General features: G+C 48.6%; 1 protein-coding gene across 1 annotated transcript; it reads left to right on the top strand.

Annotated features, from left to right (window-relative positions):
• The first annotated feature begins 1,821 nt into the window (after nt 1–1,821).
• Nucleotides 1,822–4,872, top strand: IL1F10 (interleukin 1 family member 10). The gene is made up of 4 exons (XM_029936298.1): nt 1,822–1,853; nt 3,884–3,969; nt 4,254–4,381; nt 4,660–4,872. The coding sequence occupies exons 1-4, from the start codon at nt 1,822–1,824 to the stop codon at nt 4,870–4,872; spliced, it is 459 nt and encodes a 152-aa protein (XP_029792158.1).
• The last annotated feature ends 6,827 nt before the right edge of the window (nt 4,873–11,699 follow it).

Here is an 11,699-nt window from a genome sequence, read left to right as displayed (position 1 = left end):
TACATGGAATAATAATGTACATATTCTTTACAACCTAAATTTTCCACCTAACGTATTTTGAACATTTTGTGTCATAAAATGTTCTTCCACAATATCATCTTTAATGTACCTGTTTAATGTACATGTTTCTTATTTACTTAATTTGCCATAATTTTTATTTTTATTTTTTAATTAAAAAGAATTATAATGTTTGTTTATTTTTGAGAGAAAGATGGAGTGCAAGTGGGGGAGGGGTAGAGAGAGAGGAAGACAGAATCTGAAGTAGCTTTGAGTTCTGAGCCATCAGCACAGAGCCCGAGGCAGGGCCCAAACTCACAAACTGAAATAATCACCTGAACCAAAATTGAATGTTTAACTGACTGAGTCATTGAGGTGCCCTGGCATAATTTTTAAACCAATGCCATATTATTGGACATTTAGCTTATATCCAACTTCTCACTATTGTCTGAAATGATGTAGTGAACATAATTAAACATTTGGGCAACTCATTACTTTCCCTAAAATAAAATATGGGCAATAGATGAAATAACAGAGTATGTAGAATACTTTAAGACTTTGATTCACATCACCAATATCTATCCAGGATCCTAGAGGTGCCCTGCTATTCTTTATGCTCATCAACACTTCAATGCCCACTGCCAAGCCTAGAGGGTGGGAAATGACTTGTCCAAGGTGACTGCGTGGCAAATCCAGGACCAGCACTGGGTCCTGCAGCTCAGAGCTGCTGGCGTGGCTGAAAGCCCTGCTGTCATCATCAACCTGTTCCTCCCGCCCACTTCCCCAGATTTCCCTCCATGTCATTTTTTCTGTCTCTCTCTCTCTGAACCCTGCTCTTTTCTGCTTCTCCCTCCCCACCCCCGCCTTTCCTCTGTTCCCTCTTATTTTCTGCTATCTTCTCTTTCTCCTTCTATTCTTTCTTACTCCATGAGAATCAGATCTACTGCATACACGCCGGCCCCAGCTTCCCTTGCATTTACTTTTTAAAGCTATTTTGTAATGGCTACCACCCTCATGCCCTGAATGGCTCTGGGTTTTTTTCCATGCTAGGTTCTGGGATGGTCTTTCTAAAGGTGGTCATTTTAGGGAAAAGCTCTAGGGCAGGACAATCCAGCCGGAAAAAAGTGAAGCTGTGTGAAGCTCTGTGGTATGGGATTAATAAGAGGAACGCTGGCTTCAGTTTAGATCACTCATCCTCAGGAGCACAAGGCTCTGTATCTCAGGACCTTTCCTATTTCACATCTGGAGCATCATGGTGGTCTCTCTCTAACAATCTTGGGAAAACATCCTAGGGTCTGGAATGAGGCTTCCTAACTCTGCAGGGAGACCCTGCACCCTCCAGCAGCGGGCTGGACAGGCTCCTGGGAGCACTGCCATCCCGCAGCCCTGGTAAGAGTGCCGTGGCTCTCGGGCAAAGTGAGACAGGTTTTGAGCTCAGCTCATCCTCAACCTGCGAGGCTGGGGCACACCCCACCCTAGTCTCAGCCCCAGGAAGTAATCTTGGCTAAACTCTTTGGAGAACCTGTTCTTCAGTTTCCCCAAGCTGGCACCATGCACATGTCACTGGCTCGCACCCCTGCCAGATGACCCCAGAGCAGGGCGAAACAGAGACGCCTGGAACTTGCTGGGCTGGGGAGACCATGGTGGGTGGTGGCTTCCGGCAGGCAAGTTATAGATAAGTGGCTTAGTGAGATCTTTATGTTTTGTGACTCAGTGATCTGGGGCCCCTCAGGGGGTCTGCCCCCCAACCCCACCCAGCCTCTTTCTCTGACGGCCTGTCTCTTCCTCCCCCTCAGCAGGGACCAGTCACCCACCATTACAAGAATGTGCTCCCTGCCCATGGCAAGATACTACACGTAAGTCTCCCTGGAGTCCGCCCTTTTGGAACCGGAGGTCTGGGGATGACGTGGGAAGAGGGCGGGAAGGCTGAGGGGAGGGATGCGGCTCTTTCTCACCTGAGAAATCTCAAGTGCCCCCTAATTAAGTTTAATCATGAGCATGCTAACAGTAGCCCTCTTCCCTGAGCATCCAAGATGCCAGCCCTTTGACTGCCTTGCCTCCATCCCAAGTAATCTACAAGGGGAGCATGCCTAAGTCTGTTCAGATTTAGAAACCAAAGTTCAAAGAGGCGAAATCAATGTACCACAGAGCCAGGAGCCACACGCTCTCTGTGCCACTCCAACCTCCTCCCTCTAGAAGCTCAGGGCCAATTTTGAATCTCAGAGACCACATCTTCACACGTCAGTCTCTGTGGCCTTTGCTCTCAACATGCACTGCCAACTCTCACTGTTACCTCATTTGACATTTGAGACTTTACTTATAGCTTACACTTTATTGCCTGTGATTTTTCATTGGAAACTACCTCCAGCCCTTTGAGGAACGAGACAAGATAGAATGCCAGTAAAGCAGGACTGACTTGTGGGCTGCATTTCCGCAGCTCCTGCACGGGTCTGCCCTGTCCTAGACGTGAGGGGGCCAGTCAGGACCTCCAGGAAGTTCCCACGTGGCCGGGATGGCAAAACACCTGTGCATAAAGCACCCAAATGGTAAAACAGATATCAGCACTTTGGAGTATCTGACTTGGGTTCTGGTCTCCAAATAGAATGTGGCTGGCGGATGAGTTACAGACAAGTCCTGGTCATCCAGGTTGGAGGGAGAATGCTGGTTGGCAAGCCTAGTCTCTTTTGAGATCTTTATTTTTATTATACAAGTGAACCTACTTTAAACACATATAGTCATTAGCTAAGGGTATTATCATTAGCTGTTATTGAGAGAGAAAAATCTCCTGGAGGCAATGGCGCTGGCCCAGGGGCGGTAGGGAGGGCTCCCAGGTCCTGAGAAGAGTGGCTGACAGACATTTTGAAACCAGCCAAGCGACCGAGCTAATAACCTGTGTGACTTTGATGTTGCACACACTCATCGCGGTTTCCTCCCTGCTCCCCAGCACATATTTACCCTCCCGAGCCCGTCATTGGAACCGCCGCCAACCCCAAATGACTGTGATCATGCCTTCCAGCTCTTTGCTGACCTTCTCAGTCTAGCACCTAAAATGTGGGCTCACCCCAGGTCATACCTCACAATGAACAGGGGGAACGTGTTGGCACACCTTCAGTCACATCGGATTTTTTTCCTGATTTGTGGATTTTATTTGATAAGAAAGCCCTTAAGATATCTGAAAAGCAGGGCACCTGGGTGGCTCAGTTGGTTAAGCAGCTGACTTCAGCTCAGGTCATGATCTCACGGCTGTGGGTTTGAGCGCCCCCGCTTCGGCCTCTGTGCTGACAGCTCAGAGCCTGGAGCCTGTCTTCCGATTCTGTGTCTCCCTCTTTCTCTATCCCTCCCCCGCTCACGTCTCTCTCTCTCAAAAATAAATAAAACATAAAATTTTTTAAAAAAGATATCTGAAAAGCAAACCACACTTTATTATATACTCAATTAATCCCTTCACTGAAGAGAATAAACATTTATGTAAAATTGGGGCAGGCTCAGAAAATCTGGGGTAAGGCTCACTATATCCCAGAGATATCTGAGCCTCCTTAGGAGATTTCTTAGCACAAAAGGCAAAGGGCCAGCATAATCAGGAACTCTGTCTACCCCTCAGTGAGAAGGCACTGGCTTTCCTCGGTGCCCCAGGGCCCTGATAGAGCCCAAGCCTGGTAAAGGGAGTCTCTGAGAATCTCGAGCCTTAGAAGACCTTCCCTTGCCTTAAGGCTGACCTGGTTTCACCTGTTCTTGGGTGGAGTCATGCATCCACTTATCACATGTGGAAGAGAGAAGAACTCCTAAATGCTCAATGTGGTACTTTCAGAGTATGGAGGTGGAATGGCTTTGGGGTTTGGTGGTGCTTGAAGGGAGCAGACCATCAGCACGATCATTCCTGTTCCAGAATTAAGGATGCCAATCAGAAGGCTCTATACCTGAAAGGTGACCAGCTCCTGGTAGGAGATCCTGGTGCAGACAACTGCTGTGCAGGTGAGCATCTGGGCTTCTCCCCCCTCAGACACACCCATACTCCACCTGCCACAGGCTTTCCCCTTCCCTCCTGCCTCTGTGACAATGAGAAGAAGCAGGGAGCAGTTGAAGACCTCTCCTAAGGGTGTCATGACCGCTGCAGGGGTCCTGGCCTGCCTGTCCCACATGCAGGGGCCAGACCAGGTGTGCCCTGGCCTGAGTCCTTCCTGCCTGGGCTTAGCTTGCTGAGAGCTTGCAGTCTGAAGTCCTCTCATCTCCTGGCTCTCTTCTCTCTTTGCTCCCAGAGAAGATCTGCATACTTCCCAACAGAGGCCTGGACCGCACCAAAGTCCCCATCTTCCTGGGAATGCAGGGAGGCAGTCGCTGCCTGGCCTGTGTGGAGACAGAAGAGGGGCCTTCCCTGCAGCTGGAGGTGAGAAACCACACCCTGTTCTAGGGCACCCTGCAGACAGGGCTGTGAGGATACTCTGGTATCTCTGCACCCATCTGTGGATTCCTGGCCAGGTCCGCACATTCCTCTCCTTCCCTCTGCACCCAGCGCCAAGACCCTTGCCCCCCAGAGCCTGCAGAAGGCGGTTCCCTGGGTACAGACCTCCCTGTAAAGTCCCTTATTGGCCAGCCCCTTGAGGCCTCTGGGACTGACGTCTTTACCAGTAGCCTCATGCCGCAGCGGCCACCTTGCCCCCACAGGATGTGAGCATCGAGGACCTGTACAAGGGTGGTGAGCAGGCCACACGCTTCACCTTCTTCCAGAGGAGCCTGGGCTCAGCCTTCAGGCTGGAGGCTGCTGCCTGGCCTGGCTGGTTTCTCTGTGGCCCAGCTGAGCCCCAGCAACCAGTACGACTTGCCAAGGAAAGTGAGCCATTGGCCTGCACTGAGTTCTACTTTGAACAGAGTCGGTAGCTGAGGCAGGAGGCTGAGTTGCAGGCGGGTGCCCCCCAACCAAGCTCACCCTGCTCAGGGTCTGTGATCGGCAGAATAATGCCCCCTAAAGATGTCCATGTCCTAATACCCTGAATCTGTGAATATGTTACCTTCAGGGAAAAAGTGACTTTGCAAATGTGATTAAGGTAAGGGTCTTAAGATGGGAAGACCACTGGATTACCGCAGAGGGTGCCGCATACCCACAAGGCTCCTCATAAGAATGAGGCAGGAAGGTGAGAGCCAGAGGCTGGAAGATGCTATGTTACTAACCTAATTTTGAATGTAGCACACAGGGCTATCAGCCAATGAGCGTAGGTAGTTCTAGAAGCTACAAAGGGCAAGGGAAGGATTCTCTCCTAGAGCTTCTGGGAGAAACACAACTCTGCTGACAATTGAAATTCATTTTAGACCTCTGACCTCCAAAACTGTAAAATAAAAAATTTGTGTTGCTTTAAGCCACTAAGTTTGTCGTAATTTGTTACAGCAGCAATAGGAAAATAGAAGAGGGCCCTGGTAGGTGGCTGTGTACAGTGTTTAACACAAGGGACACGGGGAACACGGTGAGTTCTTGCAAGCCTGCCCACAGCTTCTCCTGCAGCCCATCTGCTCTAGAGCTCCTAGAAACAGCCAGAAGCTCCAGGCAGAACCCAGCTCTCCCCCTCTGTCCATGGACGGACAATGCCTTGGGCTGCTCACAGTTGGAGTTTTAGTTCAAATCTTATGATTTTCCTTTCAGGTATTTCACAGTGAATTAATCATTTGACTGATCAGCAGCTCTGGTTATCTGCTGGATTTGACATGTGAGGAGCAAGGAGGGGCAGTGAGGGAGAGATGGGGGGCTGGTACCAGCTGTGTTGAGTTTAGGCTACGTTGGAGCTGATGGGCTGGAGTGACTTGCTCCGAACAGCAACACAGGGCTGGGACTCTGCTGAGTGTTTGCAGCTGAGACTGACTCTTTTCCTTGGAACCTGAGTCCCTCTCCATCTCACAGTCTGTGGTCTGGCACAGGCTAGAGTGGAGAGCCCAGGACGTCAGTGCTCCGAGCGGTGGGCTGCTTGTTGTCTTCTTCCTCTGTGTAACCACTCAGCATCCATTGCACCAGGGAGCAGGGCATTTAAGGACAAGCTGTCTTCACCCTCAGAACCACCCTGCAAGGCAAGCATTTTTACCCATTTGATGGACGAGGACTTTGAACTAGAAGGGATGAAATACCTTGCTGAAGGTCACATGGGCAGTACACGATGGAACTCCAGGTCATCCTGGCCCCTCTGACCCCAGTGTCATTCCACACATTTTCATTCCACTCTTATTCTGGGAGTTGGGGACAGGATGGTCAACAAGCACAAGCTTCCTTGGAACTGATAACCGAGTGGGAGAAACATTACACAGGCAGATAATCAAAGAAGGAAACATACAAGAGCAGTTTACATCATAGAGGACGAGCGCGGTAGGAATAAAATGATGATAATTTTGGAAAAGGTGGTCAAGGGAAGCAACTCTGTCTTTCTGAGGACGTGGCATCTGAGCCGAGGCTAAAGGACAGGAGTGAGTGGGGAGGGCTGCGATGAGGCAGAGGTATAGCAAGTGTGTGGGCTTTGAGACAGAAGGCACTTGGTGTGTCCAAACAGCAGTGGGAGGCAAGGGCGTTGGAGTCTGGAGAATAAGGGAGGGTTGGGAAGTGAGCAAGGCCAGCAGGGGCTGGGTCAGGGGGCTTTAAAGACAAAGTGAGGGCTTCAGTTTATCTTTAAGTGTAAAAGGAAGCGATGGGAAGGGTCTTAGCAGAGGAGACACATGCTGTCTTTAGATTCTTCTGCCTCTCTAGGCCCGCATATGGTCCAATTACTTTACCCTCTGGCTTTCATGTCCTACCTCTGTGTTTATGTGCTGAGACTACTTTTTGTTTTTTGAAGGCCTGTTCTGTTCAATTTTGGGTCACCAGTGCCCAGAGTAGCTACCGGAACACCAAGGGTCCTGAAGAAGTACAAAGTCTTGAAGGGGTTAGTGGATGATCACTTGGGTCTTGTCGATTGTTCAGGATACAGTGTAAGGAGAGCCATGGCAGCAAGGTGGGTGGTCCTCATTTAGCACAGAGGCAGAGCTGGCAGAGGGGGCTGGACAGGGCTTCAACAAGGAAAGGGCACTCAGTCTGGACCTTAGAGATAGTCGTTTTCCAGGCAGAGAGTGTGGCATGGGCATTTTTAGGCAGAGAGAACAACTCGGGGAGGTGTGATGGAGTTGCTAGCACTTTGGGGGCCTGGTGAGCCATCACTGTGCTGGGCCCCAGGGGTTCTGGCTGAGGAGTTGCTGAGAATTAAGAGGGGAAGATAGGCGAGGCCTGACCATGAGTGCTTTGTGAAGGAGGCGAGGAGGTGACCCTTTACCATCCAAGTATTTCAAGTAGGACGTGGGTTTTTCAGCCTCAGCCTGGGCCCCTGAGGTCAACCCTGGCCCAACCCAGCTGCTATGAGGTTTCAGTTCCTCCAGCTTCTTCTTTGCTCCCCTGCCCCCCCCTCCCCTTCTGTCTGGCACTACCCTGGGATCAGCTTTGGTACTTTGGTTCCAAGGTTTGGCTAGCCCCTGTCACCTCCCCAGGCCTCCTCATCTCCTTCACTCATGGTAACTCAGCTTGGTCCCGCTTGGAGCAGGGCTCATGAATGGGAGGGAGATTGGGCAGGCCTGGGTGGCCGTGGGCATAGTTCACAAGAGAATGGTAAATTGGATAGAGTTCTCTAAGTAAGAAAAAAACATTTTGAGCATCTAATATATCCCAATTCTGTACTCGTGCATAGGAAACAAAGAGGACGAAAGACATTTAGGAGACACACAGTGTAGATGGGGAAACCAGGCATTAGGAGTAAAAGCCAACGTGTATTGACTGCTCTTTACAGAATGACTAGAAGACACTCGAAGTAGCACTCAGGGAACCTGGGACAAATTCTGCAGGGTTCCGTCAGGAATAATGAGGGGATGTTCTGGCCCTGGGGATTTAAGACCAAGAAATGGAAGTGACTTATGAGAGATACAGTTCAGAGATGCCAGGAACATTCTTCCTCCACCTCCCAAGTCTTGTTTTTAAAATTCTTCCTCCTCCCTGGTGACCACACCAAAGGCTTCATTCCAAAACCAGCCCATCAGAGCTATTACTGTGTAAATTTCTGGGAGAGGCACCGTTTCAGGTTCATCCTCTATTTATAGCTCAGGGTGAACTGGTAGTTGGGGGCTAGGGACTAGTAAACAAGTGATGGAGAACAGAGTAGTAACGTCTCATTCAGGCAGCCCCAGGGAGCGGGGCTGGTGGGGAGGGTAAGTGGTCCCATCCAAGGGGGTCAGGAGAGAATTTAGAGGAAGTGAGGCATGCATGGGGACCAGCTGAGGGAGGGGGGAGTCGGGGGGGCAGGTCAAGATGGTGCAGGCAGAAGAGACAGTCACATGCCTGTAGGAAATCCTAAGTGTGGCTGCATGTGTGTGTGTGTGTTAGCACATGTATATGTCATGTGCTCACGAGCATGCATGTGTGCACATGTATGTATGGCGTGCACATGAGCATGTGTGAACCCATGTCCGCAAGCATGCATGATGTTGTGCGTATGTGTGAATGCCTGCGTGAGCGTGCGTGCTCTGTGTGTGACCACAAGAGGACGAAGGCAGCTGTTGAGAACTAGAGAGGCTTGTCTTTATTCCAGGAAGCCTGGAGCAACTTTATGCAAGAGCCTGATGTGTTCAGGGTCTCCTGTAACGCAAGTGTCATTCCAACCAGGATTCAAGACCTAGTCACACTTATTTTTGACCCCAATTTTTATCTCATACCACACTCCTGCACTTTGTTGTAGCCTTTACAAACACTGGCTTAAAATGCTGTACACAAACTCCACAGGCTACCCGAGAGGTGGCAGTTGTAGGGAGGACTAAACCTGGATTCAGGGGAAAAAATAAAAGCAAGAAAGAAACTCTATGGGAGTCAAATTTCCCCAGATCTCATTCTGCTAAAATACACAGCCACTTCATAAGTGAGCACAACAGAAATGAACAAAATGAGTGTAAATAGAAAAGTTAATGTCTTAGAAGCGCTGGAATTGGAGTTATTTGACAACATTCTACATCTGAGTAACTAATATAGTTCACTAGCGATTGTGCCAGAACAAAGTCTATCTATCCTTAAGGCAAATTCTGATCTCTGCCCCTAAAAGGCACAAATTCACAATGATCGGGTCCCCACAGCCCATTTCTGAGGCCAGAACTTGCAATGAGACCTTTGGGCTGCAGGTGGCGACAAAGATCAACCTGCCTCACTGCCTATTTGAGGCTGTGCGCTATTACATTTTATTCCTCCTATATTTAGTATCCACAGGGTGTCAGCCCCTATGCACCAAATCTCTACCTTACTTACAATAGATGCATCCTTCTCAAATGGTGTATGAGTACAGACCCAAATCATGTGGAGACTTTATGAAGTTCTGCCTGCTCCTTCCTTCTGACAGGTTTCTAGTGCCTTTCTGATGCTCTAGGAGCTTGGAGCCTAAGAAGGAAGAAAGATGTTAAGCACACACTCACTTTTACTCTTTGTGTATATATGTGAAGGAGCCAAACATGTATGCCTGATCCCTTCTCCCAGTGACAGAGATGCTGCAGCAAATCATCCTTTCCCACACTCATCCCCTCCAACGCCACTGGGAAACCCTCACCCAGGGTCTGGTAAAGTAGAGTGGCATAGGAGACTGGAAGCCTGGAGTTTTGGGAGAGGCGCTTCAGCCTCTTCCACTGACATTTCCTGAAGGCCCATAGCCAAAGGACCCAAGGTACCAAAAAACAAAAACAAAAACAAAAAACTCAGTCACATAACTTTGTCTACTCAGAGGACTGGAGACTTAGGTACCTCCTAGCTAAGTATATTCCAGACTTCTTCCAGGCAACGTTATTCCAATGAATGTTCATGTGCCAACTGAGCTAAGGAATACCCAGAGAGCTGGTGAGACATTATTTCTGGGAGTGTCTGTGTGAATGTTTCTGGAAGAGATCAGCATTTGAATCCATAAGATGGGTTAAGATGATAGCCTTCACCAGTGTGGGTGGGCTTCATCCAATCCACTGAGGGCCCCAGTAGAACAAGAAGGCAGAGGAAGGGTGATTTTTCTCTCTCTTTCTTTGGGCTGGGATATCCACCTTCTCCAGCCCATGGACATTGGAGCTCCAGATTCTAGGGCCTTTGGACTCCAGACTTAAACCAACAGTATGTCCCACCCCTACCCCCTACTGGTTCTCAGGCCCTTGGTGGACTCAGACTGAGTTCTGCCACTGGCTCTCCTGGTTCTCCTGCTTGTAGACAACAAGACTGGGGACTTCTTGGCTTCCATTACTGAATGAGTCTCTCTCTCTCTCGACAAATAGACATAGATAATAGGTCTATGTATCTATCTATATATCTTTCTATCTAATCTGTCCTATTGGTTCTGTTTCTCTGGAGAGCCCTAATACATTTATCTCTGACTTACTCTCCTACACTCCTCTCCCTGTTACTCTCTGCTTTAGCCACACGAGGCTCCTCACTTCTCTCCCAAGACAAATACTCCAGGCTTGATGCCACCCCAGGGCCTTTGCACTACCTTCTGTCTAGAATTTTCACTTCCTCAATAAGGGCCACCTGGATCACTTCATTTAAAATGGCAACATGCATCCTTCCCTGAATCCTAGCACTCCCAAAATCTCTATAGTACCATCATATTCTAACACACTCTATAATGTAGTTTTAAAATTTATTTTACTTTTTTCCTTTTCACTCCACTAGAATGCAAGTTACACAGGGCAGAAATTTTATCTGTTTTGTTTATAGATAATGAGCATGCAAAAGTGTTGTTAACATGTGTTAGGCACCTAGCAACATTTGCTGAATAAATGCAGAAATAAATGCACAAGTGAGTTGGGGGACTATTGGTTATTCAGGTCACTGTGGAGCTCAGTCCCAAGAAACTCAAGTAGGATTCCCAAAACTGTTCAGTTTGGAGGTCAGACTGTAAAGAATAGCACCAGGACACCTGTCCAGATTTGTCAGTAAGGACTGGCAGCGGGTGAGAGTAGAGGAGAAGGTTTCTAGTTTCCAATGGAGGAAGGGTCTAGTTTCCAGGAGGGCTGATGGGGTAGATGGGGGCTCCTAGCCAATGTCTGAAATACTTTTCATGGTATCCCAGTTACCTACTGCTGTGTAACAATCAATCTAACACATAGGAAATTGAAGCAACAACAATTTATTATTCTTCATGATTCTGTGTGTTGGCTTTTGGGTCCTTTGCTGGTGTTTCCTGGGCTCACACACATTCAGCTGAGGGTTAGCTGGGCTAGAAGGCCCAATCTGGTCTCACTCACATGTCTGGTAGTTGATACGGACTGTTGGTTGGAGGTCTTGGCTCTCCTCTGTGCATCCTCTGGTAGACTAGAGTGACTTCCTTATGTGCCAGTCTTAGGGTTGCTGTTCAAAAGGGGGAAAGCAGAAACTGCAAACCCTCATGAAGCCTAGACTCCAGAACTCACATTGTCACTCTTGCCATGCCCTACTGGTCAAGGCAACTTACAAGGCCAGATTTAAGGCAATGTGGGTGGAGAAACAGACTTTACCTCTTAATGGGAAGCACTGCAAAGAATTTATCCCCAAAGTCACCATGAAGAAATGGAAAAGGAAAGGGTTAAATCCAGACTGAATGAGTGCTCTTGATTTTCATGTTACCCTGCCTTCATAATTAACTGGAGCTGTGTAGGGCAGTAAACTCTTATTTCACTCACTCACTCACTCACTCACTAACTAATCAAACATTACT

This window comes from Suricata suricatta, chromosome 4, assembly GCF_006229205.1.
Source record: "Suricata suricatta isolate VVHF042 chromosome 4, meerkat_22Aug2017_6uvM2_HiC, whole genome shotgun sequence".
Lineage (NCBI taxonomy): Eukaryota > Metazoa > Chordata > Mammalia > Carnivora > Herpestidae > Suricata > Suricata suricatta.
The sequence above is the reverse complement of the archived record's forward strand: the minus strand, read 5'-3'. Positions and strand labels throughout refer to the sequence as shown.

Excerpts from the sequence above, each read along its gene's own strand:
- IL1F10 (XM_029936298.1), top strand. The coding sequence starts at position 1,822 with ATGTGCTCCCTGCCCATGGCAAGATACTACAC. Across the intron at positions 3,970-4,253 it reads TGCAGACAACTGCTGTGCAG|AGAAGATCTGCATACTTCCC; the intron begins GTGAGCATCTGG and ends CTTTGCTCCCAG. Across the intron at positions 4,382-4,659 it reads GGCCTTCCCTGCAGCTGGAG|GATGTGAGCATCGAGGACCT; the intron begins GTGAGAAACCAC and ends TTGCCCCCACAG.